Source organism: Gavia stellata, chromosome 4 (assembly GCF_030936135.1).
Source record: "Gavia stellata isolate bGavSte3 chromosome 4, bGavSte3.hap2, whole genome shotgun sequence".
Classification (NCBI taxonomy): domain Eukaryota; kingdom Metazoa; phylum Chordata; class Aves; order Gaviiformes; family Gaviidae; genus Gavia; species Gavia stellata.
The window spans coordinates 53421946-53445052 of NC_082597.1; the positions used below are offsets into that span (position 1 = coordinate 53421946).

General features: G+C 35.8%; 1 protein-coding gene across 1 annotated transcript in view; it reads right to left on the reverse strand.

Moving 5' to 3' along the window:
* Nucleotides 1-23107, reverse strand: part of ANKS1B (ankyrin repeat and sterile alpha motif domain containing 1B) — a 457036-nt gene that overhangs the window by 350388 nt on the left and 83541 nt on the right. The window contains exons 7-8 of the mRNA XM_059816688.1: nucleotides 18217-18327; nucleotides 14953-15128 (exon numbers count right to left, since the gene is read on the reverse strand). Of these exons, the coding sequence (XP_059672671.1) occupies nucleotides 14953-15128; nucleotides 18217-18327 (287 nt within the window). The remainder of the gene's footprint in view (nucleotides 1-14952; nucleotides 15129-18216; nucleotides 18328-23107) is intronic.

Sequence of the window (23107 nt, forward strand, 5' to 3'; positions counted from 1 at the left end):
ATTTTGAATCTTTGCACCACTCATAAGGATGCATGCATACATACATATGATATGACAAAAGTTTTAGGATTTGAAAACCTAACTAGCTATTAATTAGGCAGGAAATACCAGGCATAAACTAAAAAAGATACCTTTTCTTCCATTGATAAAGGAATTAGTATTTTTCAAGACTTAAGGTAGCTTTTCATTTGCCAGAAAGCAACCATGAAAAATGGCCCATCAATGGAGTATCATGTATTAATAAAGAGATTGATCTTGGCTAATTTATTTTTCACTAAAAATAAAAGCTTTTGAACTGAGTGTGGTAATCTTCATATGAATAGTATTTCATCTATATATAAAAGCCACTACTAGGATGCTCATGTTTAGTGTTCTGATATTTTGTGTGTATATCTTAAGTGCAAAGCAAAAGACACGTCAATGTGTTTCAGTAAGAAACTTCACTCTTTTCTAACTCCTGCTTAATTTTGCCATGTGGGTGAAGATTTTCAAATGGCAGAAAATTCAAGAATTCAATAAAACAAAAAATTGCAGAGAATGTAATGCTAAGTGCTTTTAGGAATTATGCTTTAACCATAATAAGAAGGTATTTGTTAAGAATTATGTAGTGGATGGAGCCTATAGAATTTTCGTTTTTAAGTATCTTGGGAAGCATATTCTGCGTTTGGTTTTCAGTGTGAAATTAATGGGATGAAGTATTAGCAGCTTGAAGCTGCAATATGCACTGTCCTGAATTTAAAAATCCCTTAGAAAATCATTCTTTTAAACTAGTTTAAACTGTTTGAAAGCTAAGCATTTAATCTGAGCTATTTGTTTAATCTATGGATTAAACTAGCTGCCTTTAACGCATAGAAATATAGGCACTTCCACAACTTACTTACTCCATCCTAATACCTGTGTTTGGGACAGGATTGAATCACCTTCCAAATTAATTTCTCCTTCTTAACATTAGGTAAAATAAAGTGAACCTGTCTTTTAAGCACTTGTCTAACTCTGAGCATGTACGTAATACTCATAAATCAGACTATCTGCACACTTAGTATCAATTTCAAATAGTTAACATCAAAGCACTTCAAGTGCTTTCTTGACCAAGGAAGAAAGAACTTAGCACACTGAAGCATAAAGCCCCAAGACAGAATTAACCCAGCAAGCCATATAGACTGCAAGGACACTCTATGCTACAGAATGTATTTCTAGGGATGCCTTTCCATCCCACAGGCATACTAGATTTGACCTAAGTTGGTACGTAGGGAGAGTATAGACAAATGTAAGCTATGCAAAAATGCAGGAATTTGGTAATTTTTATTTTTTTTTTTGAGTCTTGAAGTTTAAGCACATGAATAGTTCCAATTAAGTTAATGGGATTTCTCATGTAAATGACAGGCTTATGTGTCTCCCTGAATCAATATGCACAATGACTCATTCCAAAATGTGACTCACTGTGAAAAACTCATGTACCATTTGAAAAAGAAGAGACTGATAATGAAGGGTATAGGAGCCTGCAGAAAAGCAAAATCAAGTGTTAATATTTTTAGAAATATTAAATAGAATTAAAAGCTTAATCATATTTAGTTTTGCATAAAGGAAAAAATATAATTCAAAGTAAAGACCAGCATTTTTGGCTTTAAATGTCACAGAAAGAAAATACTGCTTGGAGAATAACTACAGAGGCATCTCTGTATTTAACATCCCTATACTATCTGAACGTTATCATATAACACTTGAAAAACTCAGTGCAATGTAATTGCAAAGCAAATCAGCTGTAAAACATGTATTTTTCTTTTTTTAAAGTTGTGAAAGAGAGGGTGGATAGGTGGGTGGCAGAATGATGAAACTTATAGAAAATACATTATTTGTCATGAAATAGAGCAGAAAGAACAGAAATTAAAGTAGGGGAAAAATCAGGTGGTAAGTGAGTAGGCAGAAGTCATAACTTTATTACTCCTCCAGTACACAGTTTTTTATTTAGCATACATATTCTCAGTAAAAGTGTGTTACTGAAAATGCAGTTATTATTCCATTAAGTTGCTGTTAGCTTAATGAAGGACATAAAAGAAAATCATACCTGAATAGACAAAGGCAATCTAAAGAAAAACTATATACAGCACTGAGTTAGTCACCTGAAGATGAATGCTGGTTAAAAATGGATAATCAAAAAGGCCTTGAAGAATGTTTGTACTAGATTATCTACAGATCCATCAGTAACAAATCACTAGTAGTTTGCTATATCGTCACCTAAGCACTAAATACAACATTAAAACAACGCTGACAACAATAGCCGACAATCAGTTGAAATGTCTTGACAGGCAAGTCAGTGTGCTATAGAAGTTGAAGGCCTAACTGGGAAAGATCAGTCAAACAGTAATCTACCTTTTGATCTCAGTAAAACATGCAAGAGCTCAGACTCTTCTAGAGGTATTAGAAAAAAGGATCACACACCTCCCGCGCCCGGCCCCGTAAGAGATGCAGAATACTAGCAACTGGACAACAGCTCTCAATGCAGCCTGATTTACATGGCAGGTGGAAGTAGAATTCAAAATCATCTTCACTAGGAAGGCAAAGGTTTTGCTATGGCTCATAGGAAAACCTGCCAGTGTGAAGCTCACATACTGCAAGCTGATGCTTTTTCCTGTCTTACATAATTAAAACAGTGATTTCACTGCAGTCATCTCAATACCCAGTACTACCAGAAGATTTAGGACAGTGGTTGCTCTTCCTGTGCTAGCTCATCTATGCTGTTCTTTTTGCCTGTTGTAGATTCAACATAGTGTGTACAGATCTACCACAATACGAGCACACCTTTATGTTGTTGTCCAGACATACTGCTAAATAGCTGAAGAGCTAATATTTAAATTCTTTCTTCAGCCAGTCATCACATAGTGCCTTAAAGGTCCTGTAAAATACAGATAAACAAGTTAGTAACATGCCTTCATCTATAACTCCTGTGTAACCCTGCATTTCTTATGAAGTATCTATAGCTAAATAAGTGATCTGTTAAAAGTATTGAGATTCCTTAAAGGAAACACCATTTTGGACAGAGACAAGGGCAAGGTAGCAAATATTCCAATACCCATAAGGAATCAACTACTAATAATTAAAAGAAAGACCAGCATAGGAATAAAACATTTTTACATTTTAATGTTATTTTTGTTTAAGATTGACAGGCAGTGCTGAGGCTGCTTCTTTGCAGACTGTGAACAGTTCATATTCCAGAGATATTGGGCAGAGCACCAATATCAACAGAAATAATAGCAGTAGTATTAATAGAAACTGCTCAATCTTAAATAACTACTGAAGCAAATAAAATTGAAGAGCCTCGCGATTTTCCCTCATGGAACAAAACTGAAACTTATTATAAGTTTAAGAAGGACAGATGCCAAGAGAAAAGAAAATAGATGATCTAAAATGGTATAAATCATTCAACTCTTGCATCCCTCTGGAAAAGTAAAGAAACTGGCGTAAATAACAGATGCATGCATGGTCAAGTAACCCTGGTTTCTGCTTCTAATCTCAATTTTAAAATTTGTACCACTGAACTCAGCCAAGGATTTCAGTATATAGTGAAGTTACAGAAAAGCTAAGGAGTGCATTTATAGCCCACAGTTGATCTGTATTAATTCCATGGGCAAACATTTCTAATATGTAGTAAATATTAAGCAGTTGCCCCTTAACTCTGTATTACTCCTAATCTTATATTTTATAGAGGTATAATAATCTGGTCTAATATATTTTTCTGCTATTCATTTTCTACTCGCTGAGCTTATTCACAGGGACTGAAAAAATCTGCCAACAGAATGCAATGAAACTCTATGTCATGAGTGGTCAACTACTTCAAGACTTAAGGACAAAAATACTTAATCCTTTTTGTATGTCACTTATAAAATAAATGTGCTTGTTGCCATTAGGATAGACTAAAAATGAAATTAAGCAAATAGGCCAAACAAATTGCCCAGTGTTCTAATTTCAGCTACTAAAGAATTTTTAAAGAAAGCATCCTTTTGTATTAGCTTATCACAGGTAGCCATTTTGCCCTGTGAAATATGGGAGAATATTTACCATTAGCATTACTTGTATACCCCTTGTTAAGAAGCAGCGAAGAAGGGAAACTGGGATTGCTGCTGCTAAGAGAGTACCTACTTATTCAACTTCAAAAGAATCATAGAGAAACGATATTGTGAAACCATATATTTACACTTATCTCCACCCCTTAATGGATCCTGTAGGGCTTCACATAGCTCTAATGGATTAGTAGGCTCCATCTTCTGCTTACACCATATACTGCTTCCCTCACTACAGAAAACAACTGAGAGACATACCCATATGGTTCTCACTCTTCTCATGCATTTCCTATCAGATAGTGATCATCAGGCTTTACTGTCAGTTCCAAGCTTAATAACTTTATTCTTATACTAAGAGTTGAACATGAAATCAGTGTTGACTTTAGGTATATACAAAAGATTTTTTTTATTTTTTTTCCTCTACTGTTTGTATCCTGTTTGCTAGGTAGAACACTCATTTATTCTAAGGTCACTATGTATTAAAAAACACAATCAAACCTGCATTGGTACCTGCTGACAACAGTGATAGAGTTCTAGAAATATTACAGAAATACCTACCTCTGTAACATGCAGAAACATCAAAAGCTAAGAAGTTCTAGAATGACATAGTCCTTGTTTAAGATCGCAGGATTGAAAAGAGTACATTTTTAAAGCATTTTTTCTCCTCCTTTCCTTATTAACTCAGTTATCTTTCCCCTAGGGTAAATATCTACATGACTGTGAAAAATAAATCTCCCACATACTCAAGCTCAGGCTTTTTACAATCAAAACTAATTTTTCAGGAGAGCAAAAATATGTTTTCAGAAATTAAAATCTAACCGTATTTAAATGGTAGAGAAGTCCTTCATATTCCTTATAGATCTCATACATTGTAACATACTCTATCACTCAAATGTGATAAACCAAACAGATTACTAAAATTTCACAAACATTTCTCAATCCTTAATGTTAACACTGCCAATCTACTGGAGGGACACCTGGACCCTGATTAAGTTGCCTCTACACTGAGGTCCAGTGTCTATCTTTGGGCACCATGCCTAGCCTCTAGCTGCCACTCTAGAACACCATAACTTTCCAAGTCCTTTGTCACATTTTCCAGCCCCACGTAGAAGTCTCAGCTGCTGACCAAAACAGCACTAGATACCTATGTTTATGCAACTGACTTGAGGGCTTACAGTAGGATTCAGCTGCCAAGCACAGCCATACAGTGTCATTTTAGATACTACAGGGTTCACAGCTGTCAACCCTTAATAACTGCTCCTGAAGGCATGACTGAGCCTATGTTAGCCCCATGCAAAAGGCACCTTGCGCATCCACAGTGACATGAGATATTTAATGTTAAGGCAGCTGGATCCCACCTTTGGCATTTCATCACCCCTACTGATGATACTCTGATCAAATAAGGAGAAAATTAATTTTAAGAGAACCAAGGAAGATCACGCTGAAAAGAACTTTTTATTCTCCTGTGAGGGAGAAGTTGAAAACCTGATTCTGGCTGGAACACCAGAGAAAAGTCTGCAAAGAAGAGAAACTCGATGGAAATGCAGAGCAGAGCAGTCCATGTCAGATTTTTGGCAGACCTCTAGGGAAGGTCAGGGCTTGAGGGAAACATCTCTGGTGACTGATATCATAATAATAGCAAAAGTCATCAGTCTTCCTGATGATTTGGTTTTGTAATAATATGACAAAGAGAGAGTTGAGGTTAATATTGCAAAATCACCTGTCTAGGTGGAAGTCTCATGGTATTATCTTGTCTTTCTGTTCTTAAAAGATGTCTTAAATTCTCTCAGAAGATCCCAAATGAAGTTGGAGACTGTAACTTTAAAATGGACATTGTGTTGTACACTATTGCATACTCACAGGATGATGAACACTGAGGGTATGGAAGAAATGGAAGAGACAAGTGTTCTGCTATGCAAGCCTGGCAACAGTGTCCACAATGGCACAGGCAGCTCAGGGATGTTAAAAAAAATAATGGCACAAATAGGGATGAAAAAGAAGGTTCTCTAAAGCACTGAATAACACACAAAAAAGATTTTTAATTAAAGTAAATATACTTCATATTTGGAAGATGATCTCAAGATCAGTTCTGATAGAGTCCTCAGATTCTGGCTAATCCTGTTGAGATTAGTAGATTTCTTTGGTATTCATCTAAGTATAATGAAACAGAGGTTAGTCTTCAAATTACATATGTGCTCAGTACTACAACATATGATAGTCTCTGAACTAAAATGGTCCTTGGGAAAAAATGCAAAAATCTACTGTGGTTAATTTAATAAAACATAGTGGTGCAATAGGATTCTTGAGTAGATAAAATACTACTAATAATTTCCAGAGCACCCTGAATTTACATACAGCTTTATAGCCATAAAAACAAACAAGCTCTTTGATCTGAAAGCTTATATTATAATTACTTTATATTGAAAAAAATGCTATACCCATATCCAAGATCCTTATGTAAAAGAGATTTGGCCAAGACAAGAGAGTCCACAGCAGGGCAAGTGAAGTGGTTGGTAGCACGGCAAGATTTACATACAAAATAAATTTGAAAATGCTAGGATTACTTAGTCAGGAAAAGAAAACTTTAAGAAAGAACAAGCCTGAAGGATTGCAAGTTACGGAAGGTGTGCGCAAACTATTTTTTCTTTTCTACTCTTCTTTAAGTAAAAGAAAATGCTTATACATATAGCACGTTCTGCAAAAGATAGTAATACAGGGTCATTGTAGTAAACAACGTGACAGATTGGAGCAAAAGGATTAGATACATTTAGGATTCACCAGTGTAAGTTGAACACACAACAGCATTCAGATAGATAGATTCATTTGTCTATAAGCTTTTTTCCTGCAAGTATCTGACAGTCAAGGAATTTGCCACACATACGTAATTGGACAGACTGGTTAAATAGTCCAGCAAATCATTCTAGTGGAAAAGGTGGAGGTACTTTTTAATGCAGATTAGATGAACCAGTGGCTTGGCCAGCACTTTCCCCTAGTTATACTTTACTCCATGTAGTTTAAAACATACTAAGTGTTGTCACGTTTCGGGATTTTATATTCTTAAATAAGTGCTGACTATCTCACAGGGTATGTCTATGCAGCATGCTGGAGGGTTGTCTAGCAATACTTCTACCAGAAATAGCAGCAGCAGGGAGCTGCAGGCTAATTTAGTCAAGAGTGAAGCATGCCACCAGGCAAATTATTGTGTAGAGTTCCACACGGCTGCTGTTAGGATCCCTCTAACACAGAGCTTTACAAGACTATGCTAAAGCATAGCATAACCAATAGATACAAAAAATAACCTATTTTAATAACTACAGAACATAGGTTAGGAAAGGATACATTAAAGTGTCTGAACTTCCCTTGGCTAGGTAAACTATCTAACCGAAGGGACAAAAATTTGTATGAAGTTAATACATTTCACTCTGCTTCTTTGTAATGACCAGCTCATGTTTAGATACATTTTTTAAAGTAGCTTATAGCAAATGTATCATTCTGTATTGACCAAGTGGATGCTTGGTACTGGATGTCACACTATAAATGTCTAATGAAAAGAGTAACAGCAACAACAGTTCTTCTCAGTGGGAAATACCACTGTGTGCATTAGAAACTAGGGCTAACAGATAGTTTTTATTTGGGTGGTAGCTTTTAAAAACAATTTTTAAAGTTACATAATCTTATCTTCAGAGAGTGGGTAGACCTTCATAACAATGGAATCTTAAAAAGTAAGGTTTACCTATCCTGGGAGATACGGCCTTCATATTTTTATTTCCCACAGAAATAAGAGTCAGTATATGCTTATAAAATGAGATTCATAACGGAACTAGGTTTAAGAGTTAAAGAGCAATTTAAATATAAAATTCTTGCAATTTCAGAATTTGGCAATACATAAATTATCTATCACTATTATAAAAGGGGAATTAAAGTAAAGCAACAATATTCCAAATACTGACCCTCAGGACAATTCTCTCTCTCATAAATACCTGCAAACAGCAAAGCTGTATTATCAAATTCAGTAAGTGTTACTATAGTAAAATAATTTAAAATTTATCTGCTTCTCTCCATGGCGTCCCAAACAATCAGGCCTGATTGTCTTACTATTCCCTAATGAATAAGTAACCAAAATTGTTCTTGAATGTGTTTTTAATGTATCCTCATCAGTCCGCCATTGTATATACTTCTGGCTTGCTCATCATCATTGTTATGTGGAATTTTGTCTCACTCTCTCAATAATGCTTATATGCAAGTGTGTGATATTGTTAAAGGCTACCGCTTTTGATCCAAGACAGTAATCATTTTACTCCAGCATATTTGGTGAATCTAAGCCATTATATTATTTCAGCAGCCATTATTTATTTAAATGTCAAGTTAAAAAAATTTAAAAATCGATATTATTGAATAATGGTACTAAGTTGTTTACCTCAATATTCAACAAATTCCAGTGATTATTACTTTGTAATAAAAAATATATGTGTGATTTTTTATCAAAAATAATTGTTCTTTGCCTTAGAGAAAAAAATGAGTAATAATAACTGACTTCTAAAGGACCATGCATAAATTTTATTCACCTCTAATATATTCATTCTTAGCCATCTTCTTTCAAAAAACACACAATTCTATCCTTTCAAATCTCCCCTTAGATGCAAACCAAACATGATCATAGTTTTGTTACCTTTATATACTCTCAACTTCTTGTTTTTCTGACAGAATAGAGTAAAACCTGAATCTTCTCTTTGAATATGTAACACCACTGTTTTCAACAATGTTAATATAAGATGGTTTTAAGTGTATTTTTTTTCTCTCTCTCAATGTACGTAAGTATCAACTTCCCTTTCTGGATGACAGAAGTAAGCAGAAATTGACATTTACATGCCTGTGATGAAATCTAAATCTTTTTCTTGAGACTACACAGAACCTTTCTTCATGTATAAGTTTAAATTACTGCTGCCAGCCTTTATTATCTATTATATAACCACATTAAATTTAATCAGCTACACTGCTGCCACTTCTGTGAAATCCCTCTGTAGTGCAATCACTCTAATCCTACATGTTTTTACTATCTTCCTTTTTATTCTGTAAGCAAAAAAAAAAAATAGGGGCACCTCATAACTTAAGTTTCTCAGTATTTATTCCAAGTAATTAAGTAAAATCCTTTAACATATACTCTGCTGTTAACAGCACAAAAGCATTTTCTGGAACTATGTCTTTAATCTAAACTCATGTCACATATCCAAAGACAGTAAGATACGGCGTTTGCACTTGCAAATCAGTAATGTAGTTTATGTATTATGCTTCCGAGCACAATAGCATAAATGTAAAAGCAAACATTGCAAGCAACCACCTACCACACAAGATTAAACGGACTGATCTGAAGAAGATACTTCAATTTGGAGCGTCAGTTTTATTAAGTGTATATGGCAGATTATTATTTTAAAATTCGTTTTCATTCAAAAATTCTCATGACCTCAAAAAATATGAATAGTTATTGCTACTAAGTGAAAAGAAAACAACACTTTTCAAATTCATTCTTAAATAAGGACTGGAAATATTTAATAAACTGTTGAGCACAGAGTAAGATGAACCTCTTAAGAGTCAATTTTAAGAAAAACATCATTAAAATAAAATATCAAATTTATAAAAGGAAAAGATTGAGATGTAACATATCCAATATGTACATCTTGCAAATATATATACACTAAATAAAAAGCAACAAAAGTAACATATTATTGGTATCCACAGGAATTTTTTTCTTACATGGACATAAAGCTCATGCTTCTCTTTTCTATTTTTTTAATTAAGAAAAACAATGAGCAAATACATTGCAATAAATACAGCACATTTCTGTTTTTAATATTACATTTAGAATAATTTGTTCTCACATGAACCTCAAACCTGACAAGAAACAGGTAATGATGTTAGTTAGTACTCCAAGGACAGAGGAATCTAAATTAAAGCAATTTACTTGCAGGAGCTCAGGAAGGTTCCTCACAATATGCATTTTAACATTCTTCTGTTTGTTTTCCCAACACACTTAGTTTTTCTGGATCCCTGCTTTGCAAGTTATACCTATTTAAACTTTCTTACTTGCTCTTGAATTCACACAGATTGTTTGAACACACACTTGATGTGTAACCTCTGTGTTATAATACACATCTAAATGTAGCCCTGATATTTTAGTTTTTATTTTAAACATATACCATTATGTTCAATAAATTTTCCTCCTATAAGAATTACACGTTTGTTTTTAAGCAGTTTGTACTATCAAGCATGTTAAAAATGCATTATTTTAACTTAGCAATAAAAAAAGTTGAGCTGCTTTTGTTCTTGAAATTACTGAGCCAGACTGCCATCTATTGGAAAATAAATATTTTTTAAATTATACTTTTTTAAAACTGAAACTACTATAATTTCTTGTCAAAAGCTGATTTTGCTATCAATCATACTTAAGACAGATTAATTTTTTAAAAGGAAAAACCTAAGTTGACTAAACTGTGATACAATCAAGAATTTTCCTACATCTTTTTCCACCTCATGTTTTCTGAAACATGTTTTGAAGCACAGTTCCTTTTCTGACTTGCTGAACAATCAAATCGTAATTATTTGGAGTGAAAGTTCTGTATTTAGCAAACATAGAAAAACTGTAATATGTCAGCACTGAACAATATACAAGTATAAAGCTTTCCCAGCTCACCTGTGCAGCAGCTATCAGGGCTTTCCATGTCTTTGCATACACAGGGGAACTAAAGAGTGTATTCAAGTCACAATGACGAAAACGGAAAAAAGGCAGAAAGGAACTGGGAGTAAAAAAAATCTATGAATCCTCTATCACCCCCACCCAGTGTACAAGCCTTTGATAAAAATGGGCAATTCCAACTGAAATGATGCCTAGGTGTACAAATGCCTTTTTGGAGCTCTCTCTGAAATAGCATAACCACCCACATGTCCAGTTGCAAAATTATGCTCAATCTGGCCTTGAATTTTGTAGAGACAATGAACAGGGGATTATTGTCTGATATCTCATAATATACATGTTTCAATGACTGGTGAAGATAGACTAAGAAAAATGGAATTAATATTTTACATGACAGCATATCAAAAGTACATTGAAACACAGCCAGAGTTGCAAAATCAAGCACTAAAATTATGACGTTTCCAGTGTAGCTTTAACTTGACTTTCTTTAGTTTATTCTTTATAACGTACTCTTCAAACAAAAGATCACGTTAACTTATCTGACTTTGTGCTATTCAGGAAACAATCATTCACAGTTTTCATCCTCTTCATTAATTGCTCTCCTCATTCAAGAAGCTAACACAGTCTGCTTTTCTGGAGTCCCAAAATATTCCCAGTTTCCCTTTAAGCTTTTGGAATAGAAGTGTCCTGTGGGGACATTTTTACTCACCTCCAGATTTGTTCCTATTCACATCTACACTGTGGTGTTTATTCTTATTCTCCCCACTTTTACTTACTGCTCCATTGTACCCTCCCCCTCCCCGACGTTCATGCCTTCTAGTCCTCAAGATCCTGCCCTTCAATTTTCCTATTTGGCTCTTCCATGTCCTGAGGAAACTTACAAGTCAATACAGAAATGACTAGTATTTTGGAATTAAGGTGACAAAACCCAAAATCTTCATCCAGAAAGCTCTTTTTCAGTTTCACCTAACCTCAGAATTGTGCAAACTCTGCTTCCTATTTAACTTTAAAATACTATAAGCACATAAGCCTCTGGTTTTGTTAATGCCTTACATCACACATCACACACCTGGTCAACAGAAACATATTAAGCAATAAAACGTGTGCTGTTTTCAATGCAAAATTTGACAAGGAGAAGGAAGTCCATTAGTCCAAACACACCAGAACAACTTGCTAAGTGGTTGGATGACTAATTGTCCAATAACTTAGCAAATGGAAGAATGGGTTTAATTCTATCCTAAGAATTGTTTGGCCTAAGAGAGTTCAAACCCACAACTTCTTCAAAAGAAAATGTAGGATTCTACAGGTGCTGTATCACTGAGCAATAAACAACACAAGACATCTGAGGCCAGAAAAGGAAGAGAATTTGCTACTGAATAGGAAGTCCTAAGTCCTGCTCTCAGGATTGCACTGGTATTTTTCCAGTGGTTGTAAAATCCAGAAAGAATACTGGAAGGGATCAACAGACTGATGCTCAGTCCTTTTATTTGGGAGACTATAAATGTGATGTTAAAACCCACCCTTATGCCATAGAGAGAACTGAACCCCACACCTCCACGTTCCAGATGAAGCCTTTTACTGTTAAGTTACTACATTAAAAAGCAGAGACCCCCACTACCCTTATACTAGAAAAAAAAAAGTGAGTCCTGCTCTTTCAAATAAAAGAGGTTGGCACTCAGATTGCAGGCTGTGGATCCTAGACAGGCAGATACTCCTTTCTGCAATCCAGAATCAATCTAAACCTTATTTAGCCTGAGCAGTACCGCAGGTGATTTGGCCGTCTTCAAAAGAACCAGTTGTTAAAAAAAAAACCGCTTTGAAACACATTCTGCTTCCTGATGCTTTCTCTTTCACATTCCATTCCCATGCTAGCCTCAGGAGGTGGCTCCTGATGCTTCTTGCTCCAGCTTATTAAGTTTTTGACCCACAAGCTCCTATTCCAAACAGAAATTCCTGCCTTGGGCTCCTATTTCTCTGGACAACAGCATGATGCAAAAAATGCAGATGTCTCCTAGCAGCCAGTTCATTTGCACAATCTCCCCAAGGGTCACAAAGTGTTATGACTTGGGTTTTGGAACCTGTTCAGATCACTGGACTACAGCAGAAGTTTAAAAGCCTGCACCAGTCTCTGGGAACAACATTTGTCCAGGAAATGGCATCATCTGATGCATTAACAGGGATCTCACTTCTACACCTCTTCAGAACTGATGCTGGCACAGTAAACAATGAATAACGGAAGACCCCACTTAATCTACTGAGACTTTTACAGAAGCTTCCCAGGGAGGAGAAAACTAAAGTCAGAAAAAGCTGTAAGAATCCTTCTCTTCTTTAATACCTAAAGAATCTATTTCTGATTCTTCATATATGTCTCCACTTTTCTCTTTCTCTCTCTCTCTCTGTATTTCCACATTCTTATACATAAATACTCATTTAAGTTTCTTCAGTCATCACCCTACTGTCACACTTCTTCCACCACCATGCTTGCTGGTCCTGCCCCCAGAGTAGTTTGGCAGCATTCAACTGTGCACCCATTTTCAGAGCTAAACGTATCTCTTCATTTTAGTGCTTCTTCCTGATTACTCTTTGATGGCTCCTTACAGCGCATGTGGGTTTTCATACCACCTGTGCACTACACAGTGAGTCCACACACCAAGGGAAGGCAGCACGTCCCCAAAACTAAAAGACAGTGTGTCAAAACTGGAAGCAAATTCCTTTTTTTGATGCAAGGCAGCCAGATAGCAAATGAACAGACTGAGTGAGCTTAAAATACTTTAAAAAAATGAAACAGATGTTTTAGATCAAACAGGAAAATCCCACATCACAGCTAAGAGTCCTCTCTATTTAGGCCTGTATAGTTCACTCTAGGGGAAAACGTGCTCTGCCCTGCACCCTGACTTCGCATTGGGAGCGTGTACCCATCCTGATTCTAGTTTTCTTTGAAAGAAAAGCTGGGCATACTAGTAGGAGAGAGCCACAACATGCTTTAAATAGTCCCTTTTTTTTCCCCACATCTAGTTCAATATACAAATAGATGAAATCTTAAAAAATGTATTGCTTAATTTACCTTTGTATTTGGCTTGCTGCACATAAATTACAGATCTAGTGTCTGAATACTTCCTATTCACATTGTATTTCATTTAGGTCTGCAAAAATTTCAGTCTGTGTAGACAGAATTGTATGGATTACATTTTCTGCAAAACAGCAGCTAAGCAGACTTAAATAGCAGTTAGCACCTAAATAGAGAGACACTAGAAAGATATATGAAAATGCTTAAATGGGATCAGTACCTTGTCCAGACTGACTTCAATATGGGTTATATATCTCATCATTCAAACATCTAGAAGGGCTTTACAGAAGTATTCACTGCATTTCAGGGCAGCTAACCATCTTTGTAAATCTCATATTGTCTATATATATTGTAATAAATCCTCTGGAACATAAAAGTCCTTAGCTTGCCTTGTTTTTCACCACATATAAGAGCATAATTTTTCTTAACTTATGAACAACATTAATTGAAATTTAGCACTTAGTATTTTCCCTCTGTTCTGTGCTTTATTCCCTGGGCAATCCCATTTACTTACTTACTGAGGAAGAGAATTCAATTTTTTTTTTAAAAAAGCTTGTTACACTGTAAAGAAAAAAAATGAATCCTAGAGCACTTTATTCACAGGATTAGTAGTAATGAAGTCGTATTTTCAACTGTAGTTGGAAATAACTGAAGTAGCACAACCACAACAATTTTCAGTATTAGAGACTCAGTCTTTCATACCACTAGGCTACTGGGAAAGCTATATAGTAATAAAATGTGTAAGAATCATAACTGAAGATGCTTAGCTTCTCCTTTTGGGGGGCACTTCTGATCAGATTCTGCAAGCATTTAGTCTTTGGTATAGTACTGAGCATACTGATTTCAATTGATTTCTTGAAAAATCATTCCTTGCATTCCCCGTGCTCAAAAGAACAACTAACCTGAACTTTTGGTCATATTAGTGGTGCCATAAAAAGCCATTCAGAGGTGTGGTAAGCAATATCTTTGTAAAATAAGGGGAACATTAAATTCTAAATCTGCAAGGAGCACATGCTATATTTTCTTTTTCCTATTATAGACTTATACTATTCTCACACTTGTACTGTTTCTTTCTTGAATGTGCCATAAATAAAGCAGACATAACTGAATATATTGTCTTTGTATTTCATCTTACTTACTACATTAAGCTTGGTTTGGCTTCCACTGGTCATAAGTTCTTCCTCTGATACTTTACTAAAATTGTCCAGATAATGGTCTGATATTGTATGAGACAGATCTTCAAAAGAGTATTCCTTTTCTTGGCACAATTTGATTTCATCTAAGAGCTTTGATAATTCTCCCGTCACAGCTTCACCTTTAAAAACAGACACACCATTAGTCAATAATTCGAATACCAGAGGTAATTTATGCCTAAAAAGGAAATGCACATTCTTTAAATTTTACTGAGTATCCATTATATTCCATGCCTTATCATGTAAACAGTGATCTTCATGCACAATTAGCTCCTCAAAAATAATGGCATCTCATACCAGAATAGGAATCACTGGAGGTAATCTACATACTTCTGCATTCCCCTAAACCTTGCATTTAATTAGAATGAATTACAATATATACATACCCTTTCTCTGTTTTCTAATCCTGAAAAGTGGCTAGAAACAGCAATTACCCAAGAATGTAAAATTAATCCAGGAAAGGAAAGTTTCTACAAACATACAAATATCAGTGTCCTATACTCTGCATCAGGTTCATGTTTGCTGCTGTGATCAATTAATACACTACATAGGTTCCAACCTGCTTACAGTTTATGGAACCTGAGTTTCCAAGAATTCACATCTGTTCCATCGAAGTAGCTATGTTTTATAAGCAATTCTTGCTCACTTTCCCAGGATTAAATAGAATGGTGGAAGGATATACTGGGCAAAACCCACAAGCTTAAAACATGCCTCCCTACGGCAGTCTATCAGAAACTCATGTTCAGTGCATTCTCCATCGTGTTTCATGTTTGCTCCTTAATTTAGCAGATATCTTTAGTTAAGAAACCTACCAAAAGAGTAAAACAATGGACTTTATATGTCTATACTAACTGAGAGCCACTACTAGAATTACTAGTAATAAGAAGTACTAGAATCACATTGAGTACTGACTTTTCTGCAAATAGCCCACTGGCAGCAGCAAGACCCCATAGAGTAAAAAACTACTTGTTATGAACAACTGCAATAGGTTCTGATAATCTATTGCATATGTGTTACACAGCTGCCTTCAGTAATAGCAATAAAAATGTGAGTGAAAGCCAAGTTTTTCCAGGGGCAAATAAGAAAACCCTTCTCTTGACTAGGTTTACAAGAGTCAATTTTTGGAAACTACAGTCCTTAGACTTGCTAAAATACAGAGATAATTCCATTTTACTCCATCTTTGGGAATAAAATGCTGAAAAGGAAAAAAAATGAGTGAGTATATTAAGCTCAGCATACATACAACACACGTATGTATGTTCATGTAACTAAAGAAGCCCCGGATAAGATTATAACTGCTTGGTCTAGAGTTCTTTTTGTGTCATTTTTCTTCATAGTCACTGTTTGTTACGCTAGGAAAACATAAATATTCTAAAATATTTTTTAAATTACAACTATGGCCAGTTATGGCTGAAATTTTCAGAGTCAAGAACAGAAATTGTTAATTAAAAGCATCTAATTTCCTTTTAATATCTAAGTAACAGAAATTTTGCATTCAAAACTCTTGTTATTCCTAGTCAATGGTAACTTCACACAAAACTTGTAAATTAAACAGAGATATAATCAGATTTATTCATATTCTGCTTTTTAGTTAGAAAATTGAAGTTATTCCAGAGTAACATTATACTAAATAAAAATTGGAAGTAAAATACCTAAATATTAAGAACTATTCTAAAATCATGATACAGAGGCCTAAAAAGAAAGAGGACTACTGTTCATGTCCCCAATCCCATGTTCTCCCACATATGGCCTGCAATATTTCTTACTGGGCAAGAACGAATGCTATGTGACAAAACTGGAACTGCAAGGGTGCTCACTGACATGTAAGTAAGCGTATGCTAACTGGCTGGCTGATTGCTGCCAGAATGAATACATAAAAGACAAATTTTGCCTATTTCTTTCAGTGCAGGTACTAATGAAGGTCTCTTTCCTCTATCTAGCTACCTATTTTCATGGAAGTCACAGAAAGGTAATTGATACTGCTATCCCTCTTCCAAATTTGGTTTAAATTATTTGAAATTAGATTGTCAGAGAATGGCAGACGGATGGGAAGCATAATCAAGTACAATTTCTTTCCTTTAGAATCAGATTACACAATAGACAAGCAAAAGCCAGCTAGCATGTTTTACAGTATTTATACCTTGAAAGTGGAAACAAGGAATATGAGATCATGACCTTATTGTTAAGAAGTAAAACATATTTTAAAAATATGTTTAAAAGCTACTTAATTTCAGGACAGACATTTCTATTGCATAGGGCAGTTGACTTCATGATTCTACTCATATCAAAGGAACTATTTATCTCAATATACCATGTGTCTGTTAAGTACCCCAAAGGGAAATACAAATGGAACTAGAGCATTTGTTGACCATAAAGATCATAATCTGGAGTGCAGCAGTAAGCTTAGTTTTCTCATGAATGAAAATTCTCCCTGTAAATGTGTTTAAAAAAACCAAACAAACAAAAAACCCAAAAAAACCCAAAAAACCCATACACAACAAAAACAAAGAAGAAAGGTTAGTTATTTGCCAGCAGTCAATTACATTTACTTTGGATGATTACAGAAGGCAGAAATCAGGTTTGGTTCTACAGGATGTTCTTCATGGAAGAGCAGGACAACACCACACTCAGCAAATGCCCTATTTAAGTGGCTGTGGTGTGTAAAGGGTGAATCAGAACGTAAGATGAAAGCACGTGCACACAACAGCAATAGTCACGGTATATTAAAGATACGTTAGAAGATGAATGGAAGAGCAGTACACACATGATCTTTGAAAGAGGCATCCAAATGTAATGCAATTGGAAGAAGTATTCACTGGGAAAGATAAAGTAAATTCAATCTTTAACTTGAATGTGAACAATGCCTGCAGACTATTTTGACATATCTAGTATCCTTTTGTTTTACTTGATTATGAAATGTGTAAGGTTATATAAATTAAAAAGATTTAAGATCAAATAATGTAATATAATGTAATACATTGTAATCCATCAGTGACTTTTCCCTTCTGAGAATACAGTTCTTTGCTTTCCTATATGACATGGATTACAGTGTATGTAGTCAAGAGAGATAATTCATGGTGGAAAAAAGCTTCTCAATAACTTAATCTCTCTTTTTCATTTTGTTTGTATGAATGTGTTAGCAATATAATTTTAATATTAAAGAGAAGTTCAGTACACCTTCTTCTGTATTCACAGAGTACATGCATTTACTTTTAGCCTTTGGAGACGGAGGAACTTCTGGGGACAAAATGCAAGACTGATGTTCTGCGCACTCCAGTGGGCGTTCCTCTGAAATACTCGCATTTCCTGTTTCCATATATTCTGCAATTTAAAGATACATACACTTAAACTCCTGAATTAAGGGGTTTATTCCAATCAAAAGTGTATTTGCTACTTCATTTTTCATTAAACCCTTTCCAATTTTTCATATTACAACCTTGTAATTATTTATAAACACTGCTGCAAGGCAATCATTTATTGAAAGTATTATAAAACACTATAATGGCCAGTTCTTTAACCTGCTGAAACTATTACATTGTAGGAGTAATGAGTTGAGACTGTCCCTGTATTTTTCCTGTCTCCCTGAAATATCTATGTAACCATTCCATTATATTATTACTGTTGAGAGAGTCTTGTTTTGTTCTAAATTTATTTGTTCTAAATTTATTAAGAGTTTAAGTCAAGATATTCAGGATGTTCACAATAAGTGAATATATTGATACTGTTAAGAAAACCAAATATCATGCTTGCAGCACAGAGATAGTATATGAGAAAACTAAATTTTTGAGATTGCATTCTTTTAAAACCAGCAGCCTAAAAAGCAGTCTTCTAAAATTTTTGTGCTTTTCTGCCTTAAAACTTCCCTCGTCCCACCTTCATGACTATGTTTTTATAAACAGAAAAACGTGGAATGATGAACGTGCTGAACTTCAATTTCATTACTATTATTTTTGTGTAAATATATACATTGTTTTCATGTGCTTTTGTACACAGGCTAGGTCAATGGAACACCAAGACCTTAATGAATGTTATTGTAGGACAAATATTAAATAATAAATTAGAAATTAAATTTATGCAATAGTGGCACTTTTTTTCCAGCAGGTTGACTGGTTCTCAGTTCAGGCAGTTATTCTGCATCTGCGTTTTCTTGATTTCCCTGAAGTTGCTTAAACAAGTTCTTTCTGATACCAGATAGTAACCACAACAGTACATATTACAACACACACACAAAAGCAAACTACAATAACTGCTTTCATCAATATCACACTAAGAACTAAAGCGTTTTTGGGAAGTAAAGTCTCCCTGATTTAATTTCTGCAGTCTACAATACAGTTGTTTTCCTTGCTGCTATTCCTGATTAAATAACAAATCCCAAAACCCAAATACAATCTGTGATAAAATAGCCATCTGAGAAAATGAAATTGGAAATGGCAGAGAACAGCATGCAGTTTCACAATGATTTGCAGGTTGGGGTTTTTTGTGGGTTTTTTTTTAAAGAATGTATGATTTGAAAATGTCATATATTAAGTTTGATGGCTGGCAATGGTCCCTTGGATAATCTGTCATACTTTTCTTCATATGAAAATGGGCACTTCTATTTTTTTTTTGTATAGTGCTGAAAGCAAAGAAGCAAAGATGAGCTGTAATAGACCATGAGAAAAACCAGCAGCATGACAAAATGCTCTGGAATGTTTTCCAGCTCTGTCAGATATATTATTTGTCAAGTTAACATGCAAGATGGAGTAGAAATAAAAAGTAAGCTAGACCCAAAGAAAAATAAAAAGAAAATAGGAATTCATGCCTGAAAATATTTGCTTGATAATTGTGCAACTGTCCAAAAGTAAACCTAAAATAAAGTTCTACCAGGTGGGAGTGTTAAAATTATTGGATCATTACAGATATTATTAGGAAAGGAAATGCAGGGGAGATTGTGAAGGACTTTAACCTTGCTGTCTAATACTCATATAAGACTGTAGTTTTAAAATAATACTCTATTCTTATACTTTGTCAGGCCCCATTTTCAGACCAATGCACTTACGTGCTGAAGGCTAGTTCTGAGGAAGAAATCTCAAGTTCAACATAAGTCTTATAAATACTTACTTTAAAAACTGCAGAGTTCCTTTCAGAAAACCTCTACAAAAGGCTCAGCACAAGGTATGGTGCAGAGGTTTAGAACAGGCCAACAGTGTGCCATTTTTGTAAGGGTGCAACCCTTAAAACTTTGGACTTCTACTCCTAACTTGGTTTTATACTATTGAAAATTCTATCAGTTATGTACGAGACAAATAAAGACATGGACTCAGTTGTGAGAGGCTTATAGTCTAGGTAAATGTATACTTACCCATAATATTATCAAAGAAACAGACACAAAACAGGTGATCTATGTCAAGAGCCAAAGACAAAGTACACACAAGCAGTGGATGCTTTCACCAGCAACCGAATTCTATTCATCTGCAGCTGGCTAGAAATTAATCTTCAAGGCCTCAAAAACTTACTGAAAAAGATGATACTGTTACCATCATCTGCTCTGACTACTGTGTACTTGAGAGACCGCTCTGGATTCTGTTACTTTCCTCAAAAAAAGAAAAATAATTCAGAGCAAAGCCAAGCTTAGTCACTTATACCACATAATGACCAGAACGGTTTCCCCAGCTGTGGTCTCAGAGAGTTTAGAGAAAAGCCTGTCATTCTTACAATAGGGGAGAGTAAAGGCTGTTTGGGACATGACCTGTCAGATTCATAACACTTCCTTCACCAGCTTACTGTCATCCTGTTCCGTGTTTCAAAGACAGACGGCATGAGTAGCATGTAAGGGGCTAAGGAAGCACATCTTACTACATACTTCAGAGATGTTTCCTCACCATACTGCTTTGGGAAGAATGGAGTATTTTACTTCTGCTGACTCAAATAGCAGATTCCAGTTCAGTGAAGATTAGTACTAAGAATCTCAAAAACTTTGCCTGCTTAGTGGCATTCTTTTCTACAGCTATCCGATTTTAACAAAGCCCCCACTCAACCTAAATAAGGCCTCATGCACCATAAGTAATAGCATAAAAGTGATCACACAGCAGTGGAAATAAGAGCAGTGGGGAATATGAACCCAAGAAGGTAACAAGCACTGGAGAGTTCAAACTACTGCAACTCCAGCATTCTCAGTTCCGGTAACACCGGTTAGGCCGAAGCCAAGCAGAAGGGAAAGCATTAACATGTAAGCAGGGAAACACAGCTGCCTCTCTGCAGAGGCCGGGCCAGAGCCAGGAAGGTCAGCCATGAAGAGAACATGGCCCAGCCCAGCTAGAGCTGCTGCTGAACTTCCAGGGGCAGTAAAAACTCAGGCTCTAGAGCACAGCTTGCTTTAACTTCAGCTTCTCTAGGTCCTAATTCCTCAGTGAGGTGAAGGGTCAAGATTTTTGCTTTATTCATAAACCTCGGCTTTTAGAGTAATGGCTGCAGTAGCCTCAGAGAACTTCTTACTTTTCCTTTTAATACAGAAAAAAAAAACAAACTTGTTTTTTTAAAAAAACAAATGAAGTATGAGCTCCTTTCCCTTTTGTTTCGAGAGCCTACTTCAGCCATGCCATGGGGTGGGTTCACATAGAGTTCCTCCCTAGAGTGACTTCCCCTAAAGAGACCAAAAGGCTTTTTAAACTGTAAAAAAGCCAAATTTGATTAGAATAAAAATCTGAACACTCACCTTTTCAAACAGAAGACTCTCCAAGTAACCAGATCAGAGGAATAAAACCAGTTTAGAAACCACTCCCCTCCACAGCCCAACGTCCCTGCCAGGGGCTCCTTACTCCTCCTTCAATCTGTGTTCTCCTGAAGGGCAGCAATCTTCAGAGCACCCTCTGACATCCCCAGGGCCCTCCCAGCATCTGACTGAGGATCCTGTAACTCCCTTGAGTCCTCCCCCAGCCCATGAGCTCTCTAAAACCTCCTCCCAAAACAGCTCGCTCACTCCCCTAGGAAGGAGCCCACCTGAGGCTTTATGACCCAGTTCCTCTTCCCTTTACAGCAGCAACAGTTACAGAAAACTGACTGGTAACTGCTACCAGCTGCGCTAAGGTGACAGACTTGAGCTGAGATGGAGGCTGGGCTGACTTCAGTCTCCTAAATTTCAGAGGACAATTCTGGATGACTCAAGTTTGACTTAACCCCAGAGAAACCTGAAATCAGTAGATTTTTTAAGTTATAGGCACATAAGGAGACTTTTGTGCACATGCTCAGGGAAGATAAACAGAAACAAGAACTCAAGTACTGCTATGATCCTGAGATAGGTAAGGGCACAGCTAAACTTTCAGTCCCCAAAACATCAGCAGTTAAATTAATTCATAAACATAGTTAATACTCTACAGCTTTTGCACAATAGCCTATAAAAGGAGCTGAGAAGTCCCCAGGAAAAAAAAAACAAAAGGGGATTGAGATCCTAATTCTTTTCATCCCACACAGCTGTAATTATGAAATCCTTGACTGGAAACTTACTCCATCCTTCCAGTGAGGCTGGCCTCCTGTGCTAAAGGGAATGGAAGATCTACTTGTCCACAGAAAGAGAGGGAGAGAAAGAGAGAGTGAGAATACACAAAAGAAAACCTGTGCTAATGACACCAAAGCTATTTAAGCAGAGGGGAGAAGAAAGGAGTCCTGCTTCTGCAGCTGCTTATGCATTTTCCATTTATGAATAATTTGGTAACATGTAGAAACAATGCTACGTTCGTAAAAAGCTTCAGCAGAAGAGAGAGTAAACAGCTTTCCATTACATCTCCCTCCACACTGTCTATGCAGCAGAGCTTATTGTGCCTTCCCGGGGCTTGTGTCATTTTTCATCTGTTTATCTACTATCTCCTTTTTTTAATAATAACAAGAATTCTGCTTCCAGAAATAGTAACAGAGCAAGATTCTAATAGAGAGCATAGCGGGCTGTGGAGAAAAAGTTGAAAGATGGTATAGCATGCACCTGCGTCACGTTCGCATGTGTTAAAACTAAAACACAGCTGGTCTGTTTAATTTTAGGCCTACTAGCCTTGGCAACATTCCTCTTATCTTCAATGCCTAATTATAAAGCCTAAGTGCCAATACTGTTAACTGCTTCAGCACTGAATGA